The sequence below is a fragment of the Saccopteryx leptura genome, chromosome 5 (genome assembly GCF_036850995.1).
Source record: "Saccopteryx leptura isolate mSacLep1 chromosome 5, mSacLep1_pri_phased_curated, whole genome shotgun sequence".
Classification (NCBI taxonomy): Eukaryota; Metazoa; Chordata; class Mammalia; order Chiroptera; family Emballonuridae; genus Saccopteryx; species Saccopteryx leptura.
The window spans coordinates 4,319,482-4,346,521 of record NC_089507.1 but is presented as its reverse complement, the minus strand read 5'-3'; the positions used below and the strand labels follow the sequence as shown (position 1 = coordinate 4,346,521).

At 52.9% G+C, this 27,040-nt stretch overlaps 1 protein-coding gene across 2 annotated transcripts in view; it reads right to left on the bottom strand.

The window, feature by feature from the left end:
• EVC2 (EvC ciliary complex subunit 2) overlaps positions 1–27,040 on the bottom strand; it is an 84,978-nt gene that overhangs the window by 38,663 nt on the left and 19,275 nt on the right. For both annotated transcript variants that reach the window (XM_066385204.1, XM_066385205.1), the window contains exons 6-8: positions 24,673–24,807; positions 20,387–20,526; positions 4,134–4,458 (exon numbers count right to left, since the gene is read on the bottom strand). In XM_066385204.1, the coding sequence (XP_066241301.1) occupies positions 4,134–4,458; positions 20,387–20,526; positions 24,673–24,807 (600 nt within the window). The remainder of the gene's footprint in view (positions 1–4,133; positions 4,459–20,386; positions 20,527–24,672; positions 24,808–27,040) is intronic.

Below are 27,040 nucleotides of genomic sequence, written 5' to 3'. Positions count from 1 at the left end.
GTAGCTATAAGCTAAATTAGGTCAGGGGTCCTTCCCAGCATGGGCTAGCACACCAGCACACACACCTACACATGCACGCACAGCACACATGTGTACACGCAGCTACCACCACGCACACGGTACGTGCACACACATGCACGCACACCAGTGCATACTCACACACACAACACAGTGCACGTGCAAACACGGGCATAAACACACAAGCACGTGAGCACGCACACTCACACGGGATATGCACGTGTCCACAAAGCACACACACACCATCTATCTCCCAAGCTGATACTGATGAGGCTGCCTGGCTCTGGGCAATGCTGTTGCAACCCGTCCTCCCTGGGACCCCAATGTTCTCCGGAACAGCCTCAAAGCAGAAATTCCCAGGGCTGGAAACGGGCACCTCAAACCGCCTTGCAAAGAGCCTGCAAATTGGAGACGCCAAAGACTGTGCTGTCGGGCGCTTAGGCTCGTGCTGCCATCTTTCATTCTCAACTTACTTAAAGAGAAAAGTACCACCAATCCGGCCCTGCGCAGGTCATCTGGGTAAGGGGGGGGGGGGGGAGAGGAGCGCAGACGCGGCCACGTGGATGCCTGCCTGCACATTATGAGGTCCAGCGCGAGGAAAGGAAGGAGGCGCGCATGCGCGGCTGAGCCCTGAGCATGCGCGCTCCCAGCACTCAGAGGACCGGTGCCGGAGGAGAGGGTGCTATTCCTTCCTCGTGGGGGCGGGGGAGGGCAGAGTTCTAAGACAGGCACCAAGATTTCCCTCAACCCCGTGCTGATGTCATGTAAAACCCTTCCCCTTGAATCCTAAAATAAAATGATCTATCCTTGTTATTAGAATTGTATTTCTGCAGAAGAGGAGGGCCTGAGGCAATGATATGTTAAAATAAGTCTGGATCGGAGCCCCTACCCACACACCCAATTTCAAAATACACTGCCTTCCTAAGGGGGTCCAGAGACCTGCAGAAATAGTTCAACCCCCATCCTAGTTCCATCCTCCTGTGGCACAGAAGAGACGACTAAACCCCAAGCAGAGGACACACACCTCAGGCCTGCCAAGTAGGGAACGTCATATACAGAAATGAGTAAAGTGGCCTGGTGAGAGAGGCATTAGGGAGTGGTGGGGACTGGGGCAAAGTGGAGATATCAAGCCCTGCCTACAGGCCCTGCTATACTCAGCCCAGCAAAGAGGGCCCTGCCCGGGTATGCAGCCAGTACAGCCATATCTTCTCATTTTGAAAGAGAAGCTGGAAGTCTGGATTTTTACATGAAGTTTTATATTTTAAATATTGGCACAAAAAATGTGTATTTTTAAAGGTATATTAAAATAATGGTCATTCATCCCCAAGTCCTTACTGAACTTTCCACTAGATAGACTTTTCAAGGAAGTGAGGCATGTTTGTCTTGTGGTTTCAAGTGTCCAGAACAGACACCGGTCCTGTGGAGGGAGTGGGCAGCGGAGGGCACTGGCCAGGAGAGGGCACTTCCTGTCTGGCTGTGCTGGACCCTCTGCCGTTCCCAGTGTTGACTCTTGCCATCAAAAATGTGAAATCATGCTAGGGAGGTGTGATCTGCACTCAATTTAGAAAGATGAGCAAAAAGCAATAACACTTTATAAAATGAAATCCATCGGAGACAGTTAAAAATGTCAGAGTCCTTGCAGTTACAGAATCTTTTAAGACACCCTCAAAGGAGCTAGGAAGCCACAGGTGGCTCAGGGCAGGCCGTGTTCCTTGCCACCGCCTCTTTAAGGACCCGGGAGGCACCTGTGTCTCTAAGAAGAGAGTCCCCAGACAGAGGACACAGCCTGGACTCCAGTGGCTGCTGGCAGGAAGCTGGGCAGGGCACTCCCCCTCTGGGCCTCGGTTTCCCCACCTCCAGGTGGAAGGAGTTCACGTTCTCTGACTGCCCTGTCACGGGATGCCTTGATGATCACACTGATGAGGAGTCACAGTGCTCATTAGCACAGGGACGACACTGCCCAGCACTGGTCTAAGTGTCTTGCGAGTATTAACAGCTCTATAAAGTAGGCAGCACTGTTGTCCCCATTTTAAGGACAGGGAAACTGAGGCCCAAGGAGATGAGTCATGTGCCTTCTGGAAGAACAGAGCAAGGATCTAAACCCCAGCCATCTGTCCTCAGAGTCTACAGCTGTCCCTACTGTCCCCTACTGCCTCTCAATGGGGAAATGCATTGAGAACGAGGAGGAATGACAGGCATTTAAACGTGAGCAGATTCCCTTGCTGTACTAATTACTGGAGTTCCTCAACTTTACTCACAGAAACTGATACTGCTTGTTTGGCTTCTTAAAAACTATTTCTTGGTGGACTAATACATCCAACATCTTTTCATGCATTATATGTAAAGATAACTGTAACAGAGGAATAGGCAAGTATAAATTAGTCCCTGGTTTGGTTAAGATGGAGCGGCTTGCAGGGACTAGAAGGGAAATAGCTCTATTAACTTCAGCAGTTCAGATGCTAATTTTGGAAGCAAACTGGCTCAAATGAAGGGACATGTCTCTGAACAGGGTGACCTAAGGGATCCAGTGTGATGGTGGCCTCCTACGCTGTGTGGTCCCTACTCCAGGACCCAACACTGATGTCAATAATGAGGAAACAGCGAACACTGCACTGCCCCAGGCAGCCTTTTGCTAGCAAAGCACTGGAAAGGTACAAGCCCACTAGGGTTAACACAGCACATGGCGGCATGGGACACAATGGCCCATGGGTGGCACTGCACCAGAGTGGCAGTGAGCTCCGTGGCTGGGCACGGGGTATAAATCCTAGCCCCGCCTATATGTCCTCAGGCAGGTGACCTTCTCCACATGGGTTCCCTCACCTGTAAAAGTGAGATCTTCTCAATTCCCGCCTCACTGAGATGGTGAGAAGATTTGATGAGGAGGTTCATATAATGAGCTCAGAACGAGGCCTGCCATGCAGGAAGTGCGAGAGCATTTACTCACCTCGGAAAATGTCTGGGCTGGGATGTTAAAGGATCGATGAGTGGATGGATGGATGGATGGATGGATGGATGGATGGATGGATGGATGGGTAGGTGGATGGATGGATGGATAGGTGGATGGATGGATGGATGGATGGGTAGGTGGATGGATGGATGGATAGGTGGATGGATGGATGGATGGATGGATGGATGGATGGATGGGTGTTTGGATAGATGGATGGGTGGATGGATGGATGGATAGGTGGATGGATGGATGGATGGATGGATGGATGGATGGATGGATGGATGGATGGATGTTTGGATGGATGGATGTTTGGATGGATGGATGGATGGGTGGATGGATGGATGGATGGATGGATGGATGGATGGATGGATGGGTGTTTGGATGGATGGATGGGTGGATGGGTGGATGGATGGATGGATGGATGGATGGATGGATGGTGGATGGATGGATGGTGGATGGATGGATGGATGGATGGATGGATAGATGGATGGGTGTTTGGATGGATGGATGGATGGATGGATGGATGGATGGTGGATGGATGGATGGATGGATAGATGGATGGGTGTTTGGATGGATGGATGGGTGGATGGATGGATGGATGGTGGATGGATGGGCAGATGGGTGGGCAGGTGGATGGGTGGGTGGGTAGATGGATGGATGGGTGGGTGGGTGAGTGGATGGGTGGATGGGTGGAAGGATGGATGTGTGGGTGGATGGATGGGTGGATGGGTGGAAGGATGGATGGGTGGATGGATGGATGGATGGATGGATGGGTGGGTGGATGGATGGGTGGATGGGTGGAAGGATGGATGTGTGGGTGGATGGATGGGTGGATGGGTGGAAGGATGGATGGGTGGGTGGATGGATGGGTGGATGGGTGGAAGGATGGATGTGTGGGTGGATGGATGGGTGGATGGGTGGAAGGATGGATGGGTGGATGGATGGATGGATGGATGGGTGGGTGGATGGATGGGTGGATGGGTGGAAGGATGGATGTGTGGGTGGATGGATGGGTGGATGGGTGGAAGGATGGATGGGTGGGTGGATGGATGGGTGGATGGGTGGAAGGATGGATGTGTGGGTAGACAACTGGCTGGATGGATAAGTGATGAGTCCCAAGAGGAAGGAGAGAGCAATACAAACAGCCTTCCTTCCAGGGCGGCCTCACCCGCTCACTAACACGCTTCAGCAGCTCCTCCGCCTCCTCCATGGCCGCCATCTCCCGCTGGTACTGGCTCTCTGTCTTCTTCCTTGTTTCCAGATCGCATTCGGCCGTCAGCGCCACCATCTTCCGATCGTACTCCTCTTGGATTTCCTTCTCCAGCAACAGAAACTGCTTCTTGAAAACAGCACCCATCCTCCTCTCTACTTGCGGGGAGAGGTGGCCCCTGCTGGTCAGATCTCTCAGCAGAAGGGCAATGACGTCTTTGCTGATTTGGGTCCGACAAGCCTCCAGGTCGGAGTCTGCCCGGGTCAGGGTCGCAATCTCCAGCCTGGGAGACACAAAGGTCGAGAGAATTCCATTACATACCGTCACGACAGAACCAAAAGCCTGTCAAAGCTCTGAGGTTTCAAATTATTCGTAGGTCAGGCCGGTCTCTCCCCTCTCCCTCCTTCTCTTCCCTCCCTCCCTCGCCTCTGCTCCATCCAGTTACTGAGAGCCAGTGACAGAGCCGCAGTAGGTGCAGGACGCTATCCCAGGAGCAGCAAGGAACATAACTAACCTCAGACAGAGTCCCCCTCAACAGCAGACCCACAGAAAAACAGACAGGTAATATATTAGGAGGATTTTTAAATAGTTATTTTAATTTTTTTTCTAATTAAAAATTAACTTATGGCCCTGGCCAGTTGGCTCAGTGGTAGAGTGTTGACCTGGCATGTGGAAGCACCCATCTGCTTTTCCCTCCTTTCCCCCTTCTCTTTCTCTCTCTATCTCTTCCCCTCCTGCAGCCATGGCTCAGTGGATTCAAATATATCAGCCCAGGCACTGAAGATGGCTGTGTGGAGCCTCTGCCTCAGGCACTAAAAATAGCTCAGTTGTGAGCATGGCCCCAGATGGGCAGAGCATCAGCCCCAGATGGGAGTCGACGGGTGGATCCCAGGCGGGGCGCATGCGGGAGTTGGTCTCCTCACACTGAAATTAAAAAAAAAAAAAAATTTTAATGTAATGTGCTATCCTGGTTGGGATCTTGGGATAGAAAAAGGACATGAGCTAAAAATCTAAGGAAATCTGAATAAAGTATGGACTTTAGTTAGTAATGAATAAATACTGGTTCATTAATTGTAACGCGTGCACCGCAGTGACATAGGATATTAATAACGGGACTCTGAGTACAGGGGATGTGGGGACTCTGTAGTATCTTCTCAATTCCTCTGTAAGACTGAAACTGCTCTAAATATAGAGTCTACTGGAGAACTGTTTATGAGATCCTCACACGGTCCCAGGTTCTAAAACCGGATCTCAATGGTGGTTGCCGGACTGTTATATGTGCAGTAACACACTTTCTGTGGGTGCATTAATGATGGCTCTATAAAGCTACAAAAAGATGCATAGGAAAATATTTACATTCCTGATAGAAAATCTGGAAAATGAGAACAAACAGGAAAAAGACTTCATTGGCTGGAGCTCCGCCTCTCGACCAGAATCGGTGAAAGCAAGCATGTTGTTGTATTGGCTTCTAGGTTTTTTCTCTGTGCACATTTTCCCCATAGATGTACACTATTTACACAGGGGCAAGTTTCCTTTATAAGGGTTGCAAAGTACTTCCGCAGGGGATGCACCATGATTCAATGAATTATTTCTCTAGTGCTGCACACGTGGGGTGCTTGCAAAAGGCAAACCCTAAAGTAACCCTGATGCAACATCTTTTGCTAAGGCTGTCTGACAGTCACAGTGGTGTCCCGTGAACGATTCCCACAGCGGGGCCCGCGGGGTCAAATGTCAGCAACATTTGGAGGCCTCCTTAGAACCCCCTGCCAAATGGCTTTCCAGGGAAGTCCCCCATCCTCCAGCAACTCAGTCAGACCTTTATTCCACCCTTCCTTCTATCACGTTTAACAACCTGTGAGAATCTGACAGGAGAAAATGGTATTTGATTCTGAAGGTAGAAAGGTCTTAAGAAAACTTGCTGATAGACATTTGCAAGCCTGGAGAAGCAGACAGAATAGCCTGACTCCCAAAGTCATCATCACACAACCTCAAGAACTGTCAATATTTACCAGGCTTGTTCTAGCTAACCCTTCAGTGTTTGCCTGAGCCCTCTGAAGCAAATTCCAGAGCCTTCATTTTGCCTGTGAATTCCTCGGTGTGCGGCTCTGTCAAGAAGTTTCATATAGATGTCAAGGATATATACACGTACATAGGCACACCTATCAAGGTACACAGGTTTATATATTTTTACCTGACCTTGGTATCATTCATGTGTCGTAGAACCCTATTTAAAATACGAACAATAATTTCAATAATTAGTCATTCTTCAAACTACCTCAAATGTCCCAAAATGATTTTTACAGTCAGAAGTTTAATTCAAGGAGCCAACAAATCCCACAATGCTGGTGCAGTCTGGTTCCCTCTGTAGTGCTGTGCCCTCCCATTTTCCTTCTTGCCATCGATTTGTTGGGGGAAAACCAGGTAGGTCATTCATCCTACAGAATTCCCCCAGCCTGGATTTGGCTGATGGCTTCCGAGGGTTGTCACTGCCTCTCTATCCCCTGCGTCTCCTGTAAACTACTAGTTAGACCTTAGGTATTGATTCGAGTCAGACTTATTTTCCGAAATACCTATAAGGGGCACCATGTGCTTCCTACAGGGTCACACCGTGGTCAGATGCTAAGATATCTGGATACACAGGCTCAAGTGTGTCAAGAGCTCCCCGTGTTATAAAGTTTCCTATCAATTTTTCACCAAATGGTGTCAGCACCCGTTTGTAACTGTTACCAGATCCATGACTTTATTGGGAGTTGAAAAAAAAGGCACGCTTCCTAATTCTATCACGCCTTCATTTTTAAAGCCAGAGTTCTTTAAAAAATTTTTTACAATGTAAATAACTTTCCTCAGCACTTGAGTTAAACTTACATAAAGCCAGGAAACGGCAGAGATGTTTGATTTTTTTGCTAATCAAAATGTGGATGTCATAGCAACCTCCAGGGGACCAATGAGCTTGGGCCTGTTTATTTATTTGCTTGTTTTGTTTTCGTATGAGGGCAAAAAGTTAATACAACTTCTCAACTCCCCGAGGACCTGAGCGGTGGCTCACTCTTACCTGGGATCTTCACCAGGGGACAAGTACATCAAATACGTGACCTGCGTCACACGGTTTACAGTACAATGACGCCTGGTTGATACCTTACATCTGGATGGGAGGACCTGTCAGTGAGCCACGAAGACTTCACAGAGATGCCACCCTTACAAGTTCCCTGAGTGCGGTGACTCTTGAAACTGGGTGTGTCTGTTGTGGGGCCCCTGGAAGCTCTCTATGTCTGTGAGTTGTTACAAAAGACATGGGCACCTGGGAAGGGAGGTGAAGGACGGAGCCAAGATGACAGCTCCCTGCACCCGAGCCGTGTCGCCTGGGGAGAAAACACCTCCCGGGCTGCTGCTGTGTAGGTTGCAGAGTGACCTGTGGCAAGGACACCCACAAAGAATGCCTAACCCCTGTCCTCACGGCGAGCAATGTCCCCACTCTCCAGCCTTTGTGTAGATAGATGGGGTCAAACGTGGCCTACAGGGGTCTTGTGAGTCCAAATGTTTAGCTGGACCGAGGCGACTCCCTGCCTCCTCTCCCTGTGAGGCTGCAGATTTTTACATTATTTGGTGGGTTTCAGTCAACCACAGCCTGTGTTCCTCTTGATGCTCAAATCTGACCATCTTAGACCACACCAGGTCACGCCCTTCAGACACAGCCCGATTCATCTAGTTTATATGACAGCTCGCTCCTTTTACCCTTTCATCTGCTCAACAGGCACTGACTGTTCACGTGTGTGCGCAGAGTGTTTCCCGGGTTACAGAGGGAGGAAGAGGCGCCGGGGACGCCGGGGGCAGAGCGTGCTGGTTAAACACCCGGGGATGCAGACCACGCTCTGTGGGCTCGGGAGAAACTACAGAGATGCCTCGGTTGTCATCGATGATCCGTCCGAAAACAATTGGTGAAACCCAAACCGAAGAAAACCGAGGCAATTATTTCCATACGAATCAATGTAAATCCAATTACTGTCCGCGGTAATCACTTACATGTAATTGTAGTATTAGCACTCGCAATCAATAAAAAAGCACAAGAACACTGGAAAGCAATGGAATTGTTTGGCTAGACGCACAGGGTGATGCTCACACAACGAGAAACAACGCCTCGCTGCGCAGAACGTGTGTGTTGCCCTTTGTTTTCGCAAAATTAGCAGCAGTGTCACCTGGGCACGCCGACAAAATCCGAGACAAACTTTTTGTGGAAAAAAATCAACAGAAATGGAAAACAACGATAACCGAGGCCAACGAAAACCGAGGCATGACTGTACTCTGCTGAGTCGGACAAACTCAGTTCACAAAATGCTTTTGGCGGTAGGCGGCACAATGGCCCTCAAAGATGTCCACGTCCTATTCCCCAGAACCCGTGACACTGTTAGGTTACATGGCCACAGGGAAATAAGGCGACACCATGGAATTAAGGCTGCCAGTGTCAGTGGACCTGATGACAGAGAGATTAATGAGACAAGGGTCTTCACAAGTGGAAGAGGGAGGAAGAGAAGTGGGGATCAGAGAGATGCGATGTAGGACGCAGAGTCTGGAGTGATGAGGTCGTCAGCTGTGAAGATGGAGGCAGAGCAGGAGCCCAAGGATGTGGACAAGAGGCGGGAAAAGGCTGGAGGGGGACTCTCCCCCATGCGGACATCGGCTTTTTCTGAGTGGGATGGACCCGACCTCCAGAACTGTAAGGATGCCGCTGGTTTGTGTTAAGCCACCCAGCTGTGGTAACACGCCCCAGCTGGATGGGAAACTCACACACCCAGCCTGAGCACCCCATCCACCATTCATTCATTCATTCATTCATTCATTCATGCGTGATTACCTTACACAAGAGCATGTTTGTAGGATTGGACACACAGGGCGGTCAACGCTCTCCTGACTGTGAACGAGGACGCGTTTGTCACAGGGAAGGATAGTTAATTTGGAAGGAAAATGAAATGGTGTGGCTGTTTTTTTACAACACACACCCAGTGCCTGTACGTCAGCTGGTGGAAGCACAACAGACCCACAAACGCCGGTTCAGCAGCCGTGAGAGTGAGATCCCCCCCACCCCCCGAGCCATCTCCCTGGAGAGAGCACTGCAGCGAGGGCCCAGGTGCGGGCCATAAACCGTATTTCTAGCTGTCAGTTTGCGGGGCTGGACTATGGAAACTTAGGGGAGAAAACTACCTCCTGAGAATTCTCACAGTCCCACTGTAATGGGAGGTTAAATCAGTGAAATAGTTACTGTGTATGAGCAGAGCATCAATAAAAATGGTGACAACTCATGGCTTTTAGTGTTGGAAGAAACTCAAATGGACTGTAAGATACAGGCTGAGCAGTCTGCACCCTTCCTCTAGCATGTTTTCCTCTTAAAGATCTTTGTTCAGGCCCTGGCCAGTGGGCTCAGTGGTAGAGCGTCAGTCCGGTATGTGGAAGTCCCAGGTTCGATTCTCAGTCACGGCACCCAAGAGAAGTGACCATCTGCTTCTCCACCCTTCCACCTCCCTTTTCTCTCTCTTTCTCTCTCTCCCCCTCCCGCAGCCATGGCTTGATTGGTTCCAGTACATCGGCCCCAGGCGCTGAAGATGGCTCCATGGAACCTCTGCCTCAGGCACTAAAAATAGCTCACTTACAAGCATGGCCCTAGATGGGCAAAGCATCGGTGCCAGATGGGGGTTTCCAGGTGGATCCCGGTCGGGGTGCATGTGGGAGTCTGTCTCTCTAATCTTCCTTCCTCTCACTTGGATAAAAATTAAAAAATTAATCTTTGTTCAGAAGTCAGACCGGCCCGTCCAGGCCTTGAGCTAGTCCCTGAAGTGACTTCTGACACAGAGGATGTCCTGGGCCTCCCATGTCACCGCCTGCTCCCCGCCCACCTGGCCAGCGCCCCGACAGGATGGTCAGCGCTGGAACAGACAGAAAGGCAAGTGAGAGTCCCTCTCCCGCTCCAAATCCTCCGTGAACATCCTTCCCGACTCCCTTCTGACATTCTCCCAGGAGGTGGGGAGGATTTGTCTCGTTATGTCCGAAAGCACAGTGAGCTTGGAGTGACACCCACCAAGTTCCCCATATCAGCTTCAGCCCTTCAGAACTGGCCCCCGGCGGTGAGTTATCTGCAGCCTCTGACCCTGGTTCTCCAACTGGTTAGTGAGGACATTATCACCCGCGTCAACCGCAGGTCACTGAGCAGATGAATGCCTGTGCCTCTGTGGACAGGCGTGGTTCTCACAGCTTCATGAAGATGAAGCCATTGAATCCTCACCACACTCTTATCAGGTGGGTGTTAACTCTACCTCTACAGGTAAAGAAATCGAGGCACAAAAAACTTAACATTTTTTTTGTTCAAAGCAGTATGGCCAGTAAGGGGCAGAGCTGGGATGTGAAGCCATGGCGTGTGGCTTCAGAGTCTCTGTTCTACCCTTTGTCCTACTGGCTCGCACCAACATGCACAAAGCCCTCGGCCAGTGCCTGGCACCAAACGGAGGCGGGGAACTGTTATTTCACGTTGTTGTTACGTCTGTTGTAGACTTCCTAGACAACATTCTTTAGGGCGAAGGAAAGAGGATGTGAAGGAGACATAAAAAACAGGTAGACAGATGAATCGGTGGGTAGGTAGGTGAATGGAAGGATGGATGGATGGATGGATGGACAAATGAGTAAATGGGTGGGTAGGTAAATGGATGGATAAATAGGTAGGTAGGTGAATGGAAGGCATGAGTAGATGGATGGATGGGTGGGTGTTAATGGATGGATGGGTGGATGGGGATGGGTGGTTAGATGGAAAGATTCATGAGCAGATGGGTGGATGAATGGGTGGTAGGTGGGTAGAAGGATCTATGAGTGGATGGGTGGGTAAGTGAGATGGATGGATAAATAAAAGGATAAATGAATAGATAAGTGGACAGATGAGATATAGATAGATAAATAGATAGAGAACACTTGAAACTTTTATTTGCAAAGACAGACTATAATCCTTGATGTCAGCTTAGGCACCTTTCCAACCAATGCTCAAATTTCCTCAACCTCTTTCCTGCCAGAATGTCTGCCAGCCTCTGCGCTTTCCACGCCCACGGTGACAGGGAGCTCACTGCCTCTCCAGGCAGGCCTTCTCCATGACCAGGGGCCTCAGACAGTGAGAAAGGGCTTCTTCGTAGTTAGCTGAAAGCCACCTCCCTAGTTTCCCCCACCGTCCCCGATTCCAGTCTTCTTCATGACATGTGCCAACTGTGATCACGTGCACACGAGCTATCTCCGATCCAGGCCACATCGCTTTGGGCAGATGACCGGCGCAGGCCGCTGTGCACAGGCCACTGTGGGGATTCACGTTTTACCAAGAACACCAGGGAGCTGGCACAGGGCTTCCCACGAGTGCCCCAGACACGGTCACTGAAAAGAGTGTCCCCTCCAGCCGGTATGTGGAGAATGGACGGAGGGTCGTGGTGGACATGAGGTCAGTGCAGTCGGCCAGGTGGCTGGGATGCGGGTGGTGGCCACAGGACAGAAAGGGGCGGGAGCGCTGGGGAGGAGCGGAGAGGAGGGCCTGTCGGGACGACACCACAGCCCACCGGCTGTCTGCCGTCCTTGCTCACCAGGAACCAGTGACGGGGACATCTGGTTAAACATCAGGAGGGCCTGTCGGGACGACACCGCAGCCCACCCGGCTGTCTGCTGTCCTTGCTCACCAGGAACCAGTGACGGGGACATCTGGTTAAAACATCAGGAGGGCCCTTCAAGGACCACGAGCTGCCCACCCCTGATGGACAACTGTCTCCGTTTCCTGGGGCTGCTGTAACAAAGCATCTCAAACTGGGGGGCTCAAGTCAGCAGACATGGATTGCGTCCCAGTTCTGGAGGCCAGGAGTCCAAACTCCAGGTGTCTGTAGGGTTGGTTCCTTCTGAGGTTCTGAAGGGGAGCCCATTCCCGGCTGCTCTCCCAGCCTCTGGTGTCGCCGGCAAACCTTGGCTTGTAGAGGCATCACTCCAGCCCCTGCCTCCGTCTGCACGAGGTGTTCTCCCGGTGTGCCTGTGTCCAAATGTCCCTCTTCATATAAGGTCACCGGTCAACTTGGATGAAGTCCGCCCGCACCCCCGAATAACCTCATCTTGGCTTGATTACTTCTTCCAAGATGCTATTTCCAAGTAAGGTCACAATCACTGGTTAGAATTTCAACATACCATTTTTTTGGGGGGGCACACATTTCACCCTGTATCAGCAGCCTTCAAGGGACGGTACTCCCTCATGATCAATAAGATACTCAAGTAGAAATGGCTGGCCATTTATCGGCATGCCAGAGAGGACATTTCTGCTCTGGCCAAGAACTTAGGACTTAGACCAGAGGACCTCGAAGACCCTTGGTAGCATCAGGACTCTACCCACCTGCTCATCCTTTCCCCAGGGAGAAGGGGACACCATCCTCACGGTTCCCTCTGGCACCTCCCCCTCCAAAGCCATCCTGTCAAGAAGGAGGTTCCCAATGTCCCTTCTTAACACAGTGCACCCCATCCCCCACATAGTTGTTCTCCATCGACCTGTCACCTCCCTACATTTCGTCTTTATTTTCTGTCCTCCAAACCACGGACAGCTTGTGAGCATGGAGACTGTTTGGGCCCCTGTTCTATACCAGCCCCTAGAGTGCCTGACAGGAGGAGGTGCTCATTGGACGTCCGGGACGGATGGAGCTGCACGCCTAGGTCCCCTGAGCCTCATCCACTGGAGAGCCCGACTTTCTCCGTCTTCCCCTGGCCCCTTGCTCGGCCTGAGCCCACGCCTTCCCGGTGACGCCTCCTGGTCTCCTTAGGCAGAACTGGGGGCCGCCTCCCCCATGCAGCACTCTGTCCCCTGCTGCTCACACCCCACTGCACCTCGCCGGGACTGTCTGTGAGTCTGTCTTCTCCATGAGCAGTGAGTTCCTGGAGGGTGGGGGACAGTCCACACCCATCTCTGCGTCCACAGTGAGACGATGCTCAGGGAACACTGGCAGACGAAGGACGGACCTGGCGCTGGTCTTCTGAGGTGCACGCTGACCACCACCAGCACCCTCGGTGGCAATACACCTGCTAGACAGGAGAGTTCAGGGCTCTCGGGCTGATATCCCCTCTCACTCAGACCGCAGCGACGAGGAAGGTTTGCCCCCAAAGACATCCGTGTGCATCCCCTCTCACTCAGACCGCAGTGACGAGGAAGGTGTGTCCCCCAAAGACATCCGTGTGCATCCCCTCTCACTCAGACCGCAGCGACGAGGAAGGTGTGTCCCCCAAAGACATCCGTGTGCATCCCCTCTCACTCAGACCGCAGCGATGAGGAAGGTATGTCCCCCAAAGACATCCATGTGCATCCCCTCTCACTCAGACCGCAGCGACGAGGAAGGTGTGTCCCCCAAAGACATCCGTGTGCATCCCCTCTCACTCAGACCGCAGTGATGAGGAAGGTGTGTCCCCCAAAGACATCCGTGTGCATCCCCTCTCACTCAGACCGCAGTGATGAGGAAGGTGTGTCCCCCAAAGACATCCGTGTGCATCCCCTCTCACTCAGACCGCAGTGATGAGGAAGGTGTGTCCCCCAAAGACATCCGTGTGCATCCCCTCTCACTCAGACCGCAGTGACGAGGAAGGTGTGTCCCCCAAAGACATCCGTGTGCACCCCCTCTCACTCAGACCGCAGCGACGAGGAAGGTGTGTCCCCCAAAGACATCCGTGTGCATCCCCTCTCACTCAGACTGCAGCGACGAGGAAGGTGTGTCCCCCAAAGACATCCGTGTGCACGAGTGTCCACTGAACGTCTTGGATAGTTTCCTGTGTTTGTGAAAAAGTGGACCAAAACCACAAAAGCAACAGAGCCAACCAAGGTTTCTGGGGAAGTGAAGAAGTCTGAACCAAATCCGTGGGTGAGCTTCACGAGGCCCCGCTGAGGAGTGCCCACAGAAGAGAGCTTAGGGTCGCGCTGACACCAAAGCGGGAGGGAGCGCCAGCTGCTGATCTCGGCGCTCATGGGAGCACCAGCCGGGTGCTGATCTCGGTGCTCGCCTTCTCAGAAGCCCACAGACCGCCATCCAAACCAAAGCCCGAAACCCACACCGAGCAGCCCGGCCCCCCAGCCTGGCCGGCCTCCCTCTCCATCCTACCGTCCACAGCTGCCCACCCACGCCAACGCCGGTCACCCGGGCTCACCTGGTGACCCAGAAGTTCCCCGAAGAAGTTTGCTCCGGTGCCTAAGCCACGGGTGTCCGGGACAGCTTCCCGCACTGACCACACCCGGAACCTCCGCCCTCTCGGAGGCTCCCACAGCACTGTTAGGCCGAGTCCCCGATCTAAGTGGGCAGAGCTGGGTGGACCGTGTGCTGCCTCCCTCCTCCTGGCTCCGGGAGAGGACCGGCGGGGGCTGGGCTGGACTCAGCATAAGCAGCCGCTGGCCACAGGGTTTGTTCCTCCTCCCAGACGTGCTGTGTTCCCTGCGGGCAGCTCCTGCCTGCAGATGAAGCCTCTCCTCCCACCTGGCTTCTTTAAGTTAGAAAGCACTGGACCACTTGTCTTTCTGGCCAGATTGGAGAACATGGCGATACATTACATGCCTTATTTCCCAGCTGGCTCGGAACTCAAGGTTGTGGGACAGGAAGAGCTCTTTATTGACCGCCCCCCACAGACACTCCCAACAGTTGAGGGGATTCCTTTTATTTCAAAGAAACCCCTAGGAGGCTGGATGAACTGCATGGCCTAGAAAGGGGTGCTGTGGGAAGGGGAGGTGCTAACTCAGACGGAGCATCCACCCCGCCCTGCAGAGGCTAAGTGGGCCGTGTGTAAACCAACCCACAGCAGCGGTGCGGGGGGGGGGGGGGGGCGCTATTCCATGATCCCAGCTGCACTGTCGCCCTGCCTGCCTTGTCCGTGTGAGCGTGTGAGCTGCTCCTCCTCGCGGCAGACACTGGGTATCCTGGGGGCCCTCGCTTCTGGGTATCCCGGGGGCCCTTGCTTCTGGGTATCCTGGGGGCCCTCGCTTCTGAGTACCCTGGGGGTCCTCGCTTCTGGGTATCCCGGGGGCCCTTGCTTCTGGGTATCCTGGGGGCCCTCGCTTCTGGGTATCCTGGGGGCCCTTGCTTCTGGGTATCCTGGGGGCCCTCGCTTCTGGGCATCCCGGGGGCCCTCGCTTCTGGGTATCCCGGGGGCCCTCGCTTCTGGGTATCCCGGGGGTCCTCGCTTCTGGGTATCCCGGGGGCCCTCGCTTCTGGGTATCCCGGGGGTCCTCGCTTCTGGGTATCCCGGGGGCCCTCGCTTCTGGGAGTCCCGGGGGCCCTCGCTTCTGGGTATCCCGGGGGCCCTCGCTTCTGGGAGTCCCGGGGGCCCTCGCTTCTCCTGGCTTCCGCCCCAGCACCCAGCACAGCGCCAGGCACTCAGCGGGAGCTCAGCAAACACTTGCTGAGGGAAAAAAAAGGTGTTTGTTGAACATAGGACTCCTCCAAGAAACCTTCACTGCACAGGGAGGATGATGTCGAGGGTTGCCATGGAAACCAGAGGCATGCCAGCTGCTCTGTTCTGTAGCAGTCCCTGTCACGTCCCCCATAAAATCCCCTCTCTGGTGTGTAAGGCCTTGGCGGGGACCACCACCCGGCAGGAAAGCCAGCAGCAAGGCACCGGTGTGAGGACGGGGCTGCTCCCGCCTCGCTGGCTGCTGGTGGCCAGGATGCCTGTGGTAGCCATTGGTGCTCAAGGTGAAGGCCGACAGCGAGCCTCCCAGAAATCTAGGAACCACCCAGACACAGGTCATCTGCAGGGTGGTGACGCCGCTCCACTCCCCTGCTCTCTGCTCAGCCAGGCACCTTGAAACAGCCGCCCACGCGCTGCCCCCAGGCTGCCACCTGGCTCTCTGCCCCTGCTTCTCCCCCACACCGCTCCGGTCATCCGTGACCTCCCGTCCTGAGAGTCGAGACACGCCTCACCTGGATGAACTGGAGGCGGTATCAGACGTGGCTGGTCACCCCTCCTTCTCGGGCCCCTTCCTCTTTCCTGGCTTCCTGATTCTCCCGGGTTTCTCTGACTCCTCACTGCTGGAATTCCTCAGGACCTTGTCCTGGTCCCCTCGCCTCCCTGCCCGCCCTCCCTAGGACCCTCCCTCGGTCCCCAACGGCACTTCCCACTGCCAGCCCTGAGCGTGCTGAGGCCAGACCGACACGGGACTGCCCACTGGCCTCTCCATCCTGGTCTCTCCGAAGCATCGTTGAGTCACCAAGCCCAAAAGCGACCCCCCTTAGGAAGCAGCACCCAGCACCCCGTTCAGCCAGTTGCTCAGCGTGACACTTTGGCGTCATCCTGGATGGCTCTCCAACCCGACTCCCAATCCATCGGTGGGTCCTGCTGACTGTCCCTCGTCCGTTCCCCGATTCCACAACACAGGAGCCCGCAGGATGGACGTCAGACAGACCTACATCCTGGGGGGGTTCTCCTGGGAGACTGGCCTTCACTCCGCTCCGAGTGAGGGGTGGGTGAGCAGCCCGCGGCTCTGCACAGACGGCAAAGACAGCTTTGGCTCCTGGCTGAGTGTCCCTCTGTGAGGGTGTCCCAGACATAGCCCGACGTCCTTGGGGGAGCTCTGGGCAATCCTCACGGCATCATCACACGTGGGAATCTGCTGCGTTGTCTTCTGGTTTGAGGGATGGACGTGGCAGCTTCTCATCATCGTCGCTCTCCAGGTCACCAGAGAGCCTCTGACTTTATCTGCTGGTGACTGTCCGTCAAGCCTATCACTGTGGCCTGGCTCCAACCCCACAAGCACCTGCTGTGTGTCAGGCACCGTCGCTGGTGACTGTCCGTCAAGCCTATCACTGTGGCGTGGCTCCAACCCCACAAGCACCTACTGTGTGTCAGGCACCGTCTCAGGCACTGGGGATGAATCGGCGAATGAGACAGCAGATCCCTTCCCCCGTGAACTTACTGCCTGGATGATGGGGAAGCCAGATTACAACGACAGGACAAAAAAAAAATACAACTAACCGGGTGAATCCCAACAGCCCTGAGCCAAGTGAAGAGAGCAGGAGTCCCAGGAGAAAGCCCGGAGGTAGGGCTGCTCCAGGCGATGCCTCCCACGAGCTGCGCACTCCCCTTCAGCTCGCCTCCCCAGGCTCCTGCCGCCCTGGCCCTCTCCTCTGTCTGATCCTTAAACGCTGCCCCGAACACACACACACAAAGGGCTCCTCACTCAGCTCTCCTCCTGACTGATCCTCCCTCAGAAGGGCCTCCCGGAGCCCCCAGCCCAGGGCAGACGCCCTGCCATTCCTGTCCCTGCACGGCCCCGGCCACGGCCACGCATGCCGTCCTCGGAGCTGCACCCGCACGGCCCCGGCCACGGCCACGCATGCCGTCCTCGGAGCTGCCCCTGCACGGCCCCGGCCCCGGCCACGCATGCCGTCCTCGGAGCTGCACCCGCACGGCCCCGGCCACGGCCACGCATGCCGTCCTCGGAGCTGCCCCTGCACGGCCCCGGCCCCGGCCACGCATGCCGTCCCTGGAGCTGCACCCGCACGGCTCCGCGGCGTCCCAGCAGGGTCAGCACGCTGCCCGGTGCAGCAGGGGCCCTCGGCGGGGCCGGCTGGCATGAGCCAATCCACTAATTAACTTCTGGAAATCACTACTCCTGCGAACAAAGAACCCAATCAAAGCAGGCATGAACAAGAGAGACTCGGGTGGGTGACTTCAGGGTCTGAGGGAGGAACAAAGCCACGTGTCCGGCGTGTTTCCGAGATAGGAAGGGACGGCTGTAAGAAAGCACCACCGGTCGGCTCGAGGAAAGAACCCTGCTCAGCACCCGTTCTCGACAGGCTGGCTCCACTCCACACGTGCCCCCACAAGCCCTGCTTTGCGTGAAACACGATTTGGGGGCCGTTAGACGGCAATACAGCCGACATCACAAGGCGATGATGAGCTTGCTCTAATTACAGGGGAAACACACACAGGCCCGGGATTTCCTTCTTCTCTTATTTCTCTTTGTCTCTCCGGGAAATATCTTAAGCTCAATCTTTAAAAAGAAAAACAGAACTGTTATGTCAATAGGACGGTGGATTTGAAAAGCACTTGGACCAGGGCCCAAATCCCTTACCCCTCGTGTGACCTCGGACAACACCAGTCAACCTTTCTGAACATCAGCTTCCTTGCAAGAGTTGTGGCAAGACTGAAATAAGATCACAGGCAAGAGGGGCTCGGCTGTGATCAGGGCCGGCGTGAGGCCAGAGCTCCGGCCAGCGCTGCGGCCACTCCCTGCCTCTGGAAGCTCCCGGGACTGGCCAGTGGCGGCCAGTTCCCCCTTCCTCCTGTCCTGGCCCGCCTGCGGCTCAACCATCTCCATGAGGACAGCGGTCAAGGAGTGTGACGGTCATCAAAGGATCCATCGCCCTCCCGCACGTCCTCTCCACCACGGGCAGCCTCCGCGTGGATGGCAGAAGGGAGAAACCACCCCACGAACCAGGGAAACGCTCCGTGTCAAAAATAAACCAGCGAGACCGAGCACAGCAACGGCTGCGACAAGTCTCAGAAAGGAGGTGGCACTCGAGTCATCTGACGGCAGATTCAGAACCCCAGCTAAGTCACAGGTAAGAATGACAAATGGGATGAATGACATGCTGGAGGGGAAATAAAAGAAAAAGAAAAAGCTATTTTAAGCATGGAGACGATCACAGATTTCCATGCACGTGAAGCCCCTGACATTCTGAGTGACATTTTTTCCTCCGGGAGCTCCTAAGACTGACTTACTTGTAAGTCAGGACAGAAAGATGAAAAGTACCGCATGAGGTTAGGGTTAAAAACCCACCGCTGGGTCCCTAACAGGAGCGCCCAGCCAGCCCTGGTGTCCGAAGCAGAGCCACGCAGAAGGGTGGAAGCTGGGGGCAGGGGAGGGGACAGGGACAGGGACGTGAGCTCTCCAGCCGGGCGCTCAGGTCAGGCTGGGCGGTCAATGAGAAACACACTTCGGGCAAAACAGGAGCGGCTCCCGAGGGGGGGGGGGAGAAACACAACATTCCAGAGCTGCTGAGTGACTTACAGGAATACAATCCTGGTGAAACTCAACAGCCCTGCTGCCCTTGAGCCTCGGGACCAGCAGACGGCAGGGGTGGTTAACATTTCCTACGTGGCAGGGAGGAAGGATGGGGTTTCTGACACTCCCCCGCCTCTGGAGAACCCACCACAGAGAAGGAGTAATTCTCAAGTAGTTCCCTATTTAAAAGCGCTAATTACCCGGTCAGAGGTGAGAGGGTGCTACCCACTGAACGCGAGGTACAGAGGCTCCATCCACCGGCAGCCACATCATTTCACTAACCGCCATGCATTGCCATGGTTTGGAGGAAAACTGATTTTTAGCCGGGAACACTGATAATCACCTCCCTGCTCATACCACTTACTATATAACCAGAGACATTTACAAACCTGTCAGTAACTGACCCCCCATCCTCCCTTGCCTGGTCTGGCCTCGCTTTCTGGCTGCGTCTTCCTCTGCTGCACCCAGTACCCCAATCTGCACAGCCATCGCATGGAGCTGCGGACACGTCACCCTACGTAGCCTGCCCACTTCCTATCCTGACGTTTGTCTGTCCTTCCTTCCCTCTGCCTGAGAAGGCTTTTCTCCTTTAACCCACCTGCAAGGCTTCTACCCATGCTTTAAGAATTAGTTAAGCCTGACCTGTGGTGGCGCAGTGGATCAAGCATTGACCTGGAATGCTGAGGTCGCCGGTTCGGAGCCCTGGGCTTGCCCGGTCAAGGTACATATGGGAGTTGATGCTTCCAGCTCCCCCTACCCCTTCTCTCTCTCTCTCTCTCTCTCTCTCTCTCTCTCTCTTCTCTTCTCTTCTCTAAAATGAATAAATAAAACTAATTTTAAAAAAAGAATTAGTTAAAAGTATCACCTCCCCAGGAAAGCATTTCCATGACCCTCTGAGGCTAGTCCTCCTCTGGGCTCAGCTAGCCCCGACCTTCCCTTCAGCGTGGTGCTCATCAAACTCTTTCGGTCACCAGCTCAGGCTGTCTCCTAGCAACACTCCGTCTCGCTCGCCTCTTTCCCTAAACACCAAGCACAGAGCAGGTGTCTGATGATGACCAAGCGAGGAATGACTGAAGGGATGAATTCGTGAATGGATGAAGTACCTCATTCAGTGTTCGCCCTCACGCCACGGTAGTTAAAACATGCATCCCACCCAGGAAAGCGGAGTGTGAATTCGAATCCTTACTCTTCCAAGGCTTGCAGCATGCTCCCGGCATCCTCTGAGGACAGGATGTCTATCATCTGGTCATTCAGGGCGAGATCTTCGTTCACACCGTCAGCTGACGTGAACTGGGAGTGTTCCAGCTTGCTCTCATGACACTGAACCTTGGGGAAAGTTTCAGAAACAATTGAGGAGACCGTCTCGTGACTGTCACGTGCTGGGAAAGTCAGGAGGGAAGGTGGAGATCTACAGTCAGAGAACCAGGCTGACTTTGTTAGCAGGGTAAACTGAGGCAGGACATTGCACTCCCTGAGTCTCTAATTTTCTCATCAAAGAAATGGGACTATAGTTCCAGTAACCCTGCACAAAGCAATGTGTATAAAACAAAGCAATAAATAGATAGAACACTATGACCTGTAAAGACCTATAAAAATATTTCACCGTCACCACCACCATTATCACCAACATCACCATCACCACCATCACCACCATCATCACCATCACCACCACTACCACCATCACCACTATCATCACCATCATCACCACTATCACCACCATCATCACCACCACCAGCACCACCATCACCACCATCATCACTATCATCATCACCATCACCACCATCACCACCATCATCACTATCACCGCCACTACCACCATCACCACCATCATCACCATCATCACCACTATCACCACCATCATCACCACCACCATTACCATCATCACCACCACCATCACCATCACCACCACCACCATCACCACTGTCACCACCGTCATCACCATCACCACCATCATCACTATCACCACCATCATCACCATCACCATCACTACCATCATCATCACCACAATCACCACCACCAGCACCACCATCACCACCACCACCATCACCATCACCACCACCACCATCACCACCATGACCACTGTCACCACCATCATCACCACCATCACTACCATCACCACCATCACCACCATCACCACCATCATGACCACTGTCACCACCATCATCACCACCATCACTACCATCACCACCACCACCACCATCACCACCATCATGACCACTGTCACCACCATCATCACCACCACCAGCACCACCATCATCACCATCACCATCACCACCACCACCATCACCATCATCTTTATCGTCATGATAACCATCACTATTACCATGATGTAAAGAAAAATTCCACTTGGCAGATAGACATCAATATCACGAATCTGGCTGGTTTCTAGTCAGAACACACGAATGTGAGATAGAAGTGACATCAGAAATAAGTGAGCCCAACCCTCTGATTGGACAGATGCTATGTCCATGTTGTCTCCAATATTGATTCTGCAGAAACGGGCGATAGCTATCGTTAACATTTAGCAATTCCCGGCCCCACGCCTTGTATGTGTTTATCATGAAATCTTCACAGCAAAATAAATGCTCTTACCCCCACTTTACATAAAGGCAACTGCAGCTCAGAGACACAACGTTATCAACATTCACACAGATCATGAAGGGGCAGGTGGGCATTTGATCCCAAGCCAATCTAACCCCATAGTCTCTTCTGTCTTACATACAACACAGTCTCATTGGCTGCCACCACATTGGCAAAAATAAAAAAAATATGTGAAGAGTTCATTCTGTGATGGATGCAGGAAAAAAAATACTGCAAGATTGTCACCCTCAAATCAAATTCCCACTTTGCTTCCTCTCTGCAGTTGTAATGATCAGCCTTTCACCTCCAGGAAATGATTCCTGCCCTTCATCAAAGTGAAGGGTGAGCTTTGTTCTGTGGTTGATAACAGCTTTGGGAGAGTAAGGAGAATGTCTGGTTTTTCTCTTCCTCACTTTCGCCTGCCAAGGAGATTGCGATTGACCTCACTCTGAAATGACGATTCTCTTCTCTAGGAAGCAGAAACAGAATGAACCAGGGCACAGGCCTTCCAGCCTCCAGAGAGAGGGGCCATCAGAAGTCAGGTCCTAGCCCATAATCAGCCACTTTTGAAGCAAGTTGTTTAACTTCATGTGTGTCAGTTTCCCCAACGTAAAGAGGGAGAAAGATGACACATGTTCCTCCAAGTCGGTGGGCCTCTGGGTGGCAGTCACAGCAGCTCCAGCCCTCCATGGCCCTGAACAAATGCTAACCCCCGGCAGTGCCTCTGGCAGCAGTCCCACCAAGATCATCTTACCCGTGGAGTTGCTGTCCTGCTTTCCCTAATACCACCATCATCACCACCATCATCACCATCACCACCATCACATCACCAACATCACCATCACATCACCAACATCACCACCACCACCATCATCACCTCCACCACTATCATGACCATCATCACCACCACCATCATCACCATCACATCACCAATATCACCACCACCACCATCATCACCTCCACCACTATCATGACCATCATCATCACCATCACTATCATCACCATCACATGACCACCATCACCACCACCATCATCACCATCATCAGCACCACCACTACCATCACCATCATCACCATCACATCACCACCAACATCACCATCATCACCATCACATCAACATCACCATCACCACCATCACCACCACCATCATCACCATCATCAGCACCACCACCATCACCATCATCACCATCACATCACTACCATCACCACCACCATCACCACTATCATCACCCCCAACATCACCATGACCACTATCATCATCATCATCACCACCTTCATCACCACCACCATCACCACCACCATCACCATCACCACCATCATCACTGTCATCACCTCCAACATCACCATCACCACCATCATCATTACTATCATTATCTCCAACATCACCATCATCACCACCATCACCACCATCATCACCTCCACCACCATCACCACCACCATCACCACCATCATCACCTCCACCACTATCATGACCATCATCACCACCACCATCACCACCAACATCACCATCATCACTACTATCATACCTCCAACATCACCATCACCACCATCATCGCCATATACAGAGGAAAATTACAGTTGGCAGACAAACTTCAACATCAAGGATCTGGCAGGTTTCTGACTAGAATACAGAACTGTGAGGTAGAAGTGCCTGATTGGCCGAGACCCCATTCATTCCTTCACACATGTACTGAGTGCCTTTTCAGCACCAGGCTCCATACTGGGTAATGAGGACTACAGCAGACACCATCTGTCTTCTGCCCAGTCCCTCGCCCTTGCCACTGCAGTGCCCACCAAGATCCACTAGCCAATACCTACACTTCCTTCCCTGAAGGCTTTTGCTGGCCTTCAGAGGCCATGCCTGGGAAATGTCATCCTTCATCTTGGACCTCCTCCCCTTTGTCCTCAACCAAGGGGACTTGGTGGACGAATACCCCAGCTCCTTCTCCGCTCAGGTGGACGACTTGGAGGTTCACTTCCCCGTCCCCAGAGTTCCCGAGCATAATAAAGCTCCGGGTGCCCACATGGGTAATGTGATTGGCTGCCTTCCCTTCCCACCTTGCTCCTCCAGCCCTCACCATTATTCCCTGGGGTAATTTCCCATGTGAACTACCTGCATTTGGATCCTGGTCTCAGGATGTGCTTATGGGGCACTCAGACCAAGACAGAAATACGGAGCCTGAGGAGTTCACAGAGGAGCCCAACAAATTAGGTGAAGTGCTGAGTGGGGTCTACAGAACCCGGCAGGGAAATGCAGAGAGAAGCCCCTCGGTCAGCCAGGTAGTGGCCAGTGACTACTTCCAGGGACAGACAGGCCCAGGCTGAGTCTTAAAGGATGGGTCAAAATTATGCTCATCGAAGAGCAGAGAGGGAACCAAAGAAGCGTTTGGAGTGAGTGTGGAGAGCTTAGCACTCCCAGAGAATGCCACATCATTGGGGGGAGGGGACACAGTGGCATGAGGCGGGAGGTGGCAGGAGAGGTGGGCAGAGGCAGGACCCCGGGGGCTCTGTGAGCCGTGCCAGGGAGTGCCGGCTTGCCCCGGAGGATGCAGCAAGTCTCCAGAGACATGGCAGCAGGGAGTGTGGAACAGAACCGGGGTTAGGGTGTGGCGAGACGACGCAGATGGCCACACAGGTGGGCACTAACTTACGCAGCTAGACGGTAGGGTTCTCAACACTGGACATTTGCTAGACTCATCCAGGGAGCTTTTAAAAATGACTAATGCTGGGACACATCAAGGGACAACCCAAATAGTCTCGGGAGGTGGGTGTGGACACCGGCGTTTGTCCATAGGTCCCCAGGGGATTCCGACGTCCATCCAGATAAACTTCAACTTCACACCTGCCACCCATCGAACATCCCTCCGGAACGAGGGTACACGTGGAGACTCACCTGGCGTCCGGCGAGCAGGCTTCCCTGCAAACACTGGTATCGCGCCAGGAAGTAAAGTGTGACCCAGGTCAGCACGAGGGACACGACGAAGGCCAAGAAGAACCCAGCTGCATGAAGGCCGTGGTTTGGTAGAACCTAAGGGGACAAGAAGACCGACAGGGTCACAATTGATCTCTTTCAAGTTGAGTTATAACTCACTCACAGCAGGAGGACGGGGCAGGGGGGACCCAGAGGGCTTGAGCCCAGCTTGCCGCTGACTAGCCGGCTCCCCGGAGAGAAGTCCAGCATCTCGGCCTTTTCTCTTGCTGCCTGTGCTGTTGCTGTCATCACCAAGAGATCACTGCCAGTCCGATGTCACGAGGCTTCTCCTGTTTCCTTCTAAGAGATTTATAGCTTTAGATTTCACAGTTGTCTCTCGTCTATTTCGAGTTAATTTTTGTACGTGTCTGCTGACAGGTAAGGGCCAGCTTCGTCCTGCAGCATGTGGAGATCGGCTTCCACATCATCTGTTGAAATGACTGTCCTTCCCCCATTGAATGGTCTTGTCCCACTTGTTGAAAATCATTTGACCATACGCTTGAGGTTTATACCTGGGCTTGTGAGGCTATTCCGTTGGGCCATGTCTGTCTGTATGCCCATACCACACTGTTTTGATGACAGCAGCTTTGTGGTATGTTTTGAAATCAGGACATATGACACCTCCAGCTTTGTTTTTTTGTTTGTTTGGTTGGGTTTTTCTTTTTAGATCGTTTTTGGCAGTCTAGAGTTCCTGGAGAGTCCGTATGAATCTTTTCTAGGAATATGTTATGAAAATATGCAGAGTTAGAATAACACTTAGAGACAGTGAGGCAGTCTCGGGCAAAAGCCCTGAGTGGACGAGAGTCCGGGGGCCTCTCTGACCCTGTACTGGAGACAATGCATGCTGGAAACAGCAAAACAGCAGGATAAGCCTGACCTGTGGTGGCGCAGTGGCTAAAACGTCAACCTGGAATGCTGAGGTCGCCGGTTCAAAACCCTGGGCCTGCCCGGTCAAGGCACATATGGGAGTTGATGCTTCCTGCTCCTCCCCCCTATTTTTTTAAAAATTTTTTTTTAAAAATTAAAAAAACAGCAGGATAAGAATCTGCAACAAGAAATATTTAGGCTCACAGAACAGAGATTAGGAGTCAGCATGTTCCCTGCCCTTTACCCCCCTGCAAACGTCTTCTGCCTGCTTCCTTGAGTTGCTTGTAGTGGCTAATAAATATCCGAGTGAGGCGGGGGCGGGGCTTCTGTCCTCGGTCTGCGGACCAGGGCCGTTGCCTCCCTCAGCCCCTTGCAGCAGTTTATCTGGTCTCCGAGTAGTTCATTGTCCCCGCGACAAATTTCAGGATTTTTTTTTTCTATTTCTACAAAACGAGGCCATTGAGATTCTGACAGAAATTGCATTGACTCTGAATTGCATTGACTCTAAAGAGATTTATAGCTTTAGATTTTACAGTTGTCTTTCGTCTGTTTCGAGATAATTTTTGTACGTATATGCTGAAAGGTAAGGGCCTACTTCATCCTTCAGCATGTGGAGATCGGTTCCCACATCGTTAGATCCTAACCAGGTGAGGTCTCCCGGTCCATGGAGAAGGGGCTCTGCGTTGACTCCTGTCTTCTTTAACCTTGGTCAGCCGTGCTTTGTGGTGTCCTGGGCACCAGACAGTCTTTCTCCTCCTGCTTAAACTCAGCGCTAAGTAGCTTACACTCTTTGATGGTGGAGAGTAAATGATACTGCTTTTGTCATTTCCTGTTTGTATTGCTCATTGCTAGTGTATCAAAGCGCAACCAGTTTTCGTGTGTTGCATTTTTAGTGATGTTAACAAATGCTTATATCCTAATGTAACCTTTTCAAGGCAGATACAAAACTGTCTACACAGTAAAGTGCCAATTTCACCAAAGTGAACACAGTAACTGTGCGCACACACCAGTAGGTAACCAGCGAGGAGACCCTCCTGGACTGTGCTGACTGTGGTGACCCGATGAATTTTCTCTTTCTTTCTGTGCTGTCTGAGGTCCCTCCAGGGGGCACGTATTACTTGTATCATCAGGAGACAAAAATTGGAATACTAAATATTCTTTTAAGGGTGAGCTTGGTAGCTAAGAGGTACCATCCAAATCTCCCCTTAAAACAGAACTTGGTGCCCCACTATGGGCAGTGTGGTCAGTAGACTGCCAGGCTCAAGGTCTCGATCATCCGCAGAGAGCCCCCTCGCCTGAGGTCCTGCCCTGCCCGGGACAGCTCACATCTGTCCGGTAACGGCACGGCAGGGGCATAATGACCGGTCTTCTTGGCCCTGTGAGGGCTGGTCAGCCAGGCAACACCCAGTCCAGAGGTCCCTGC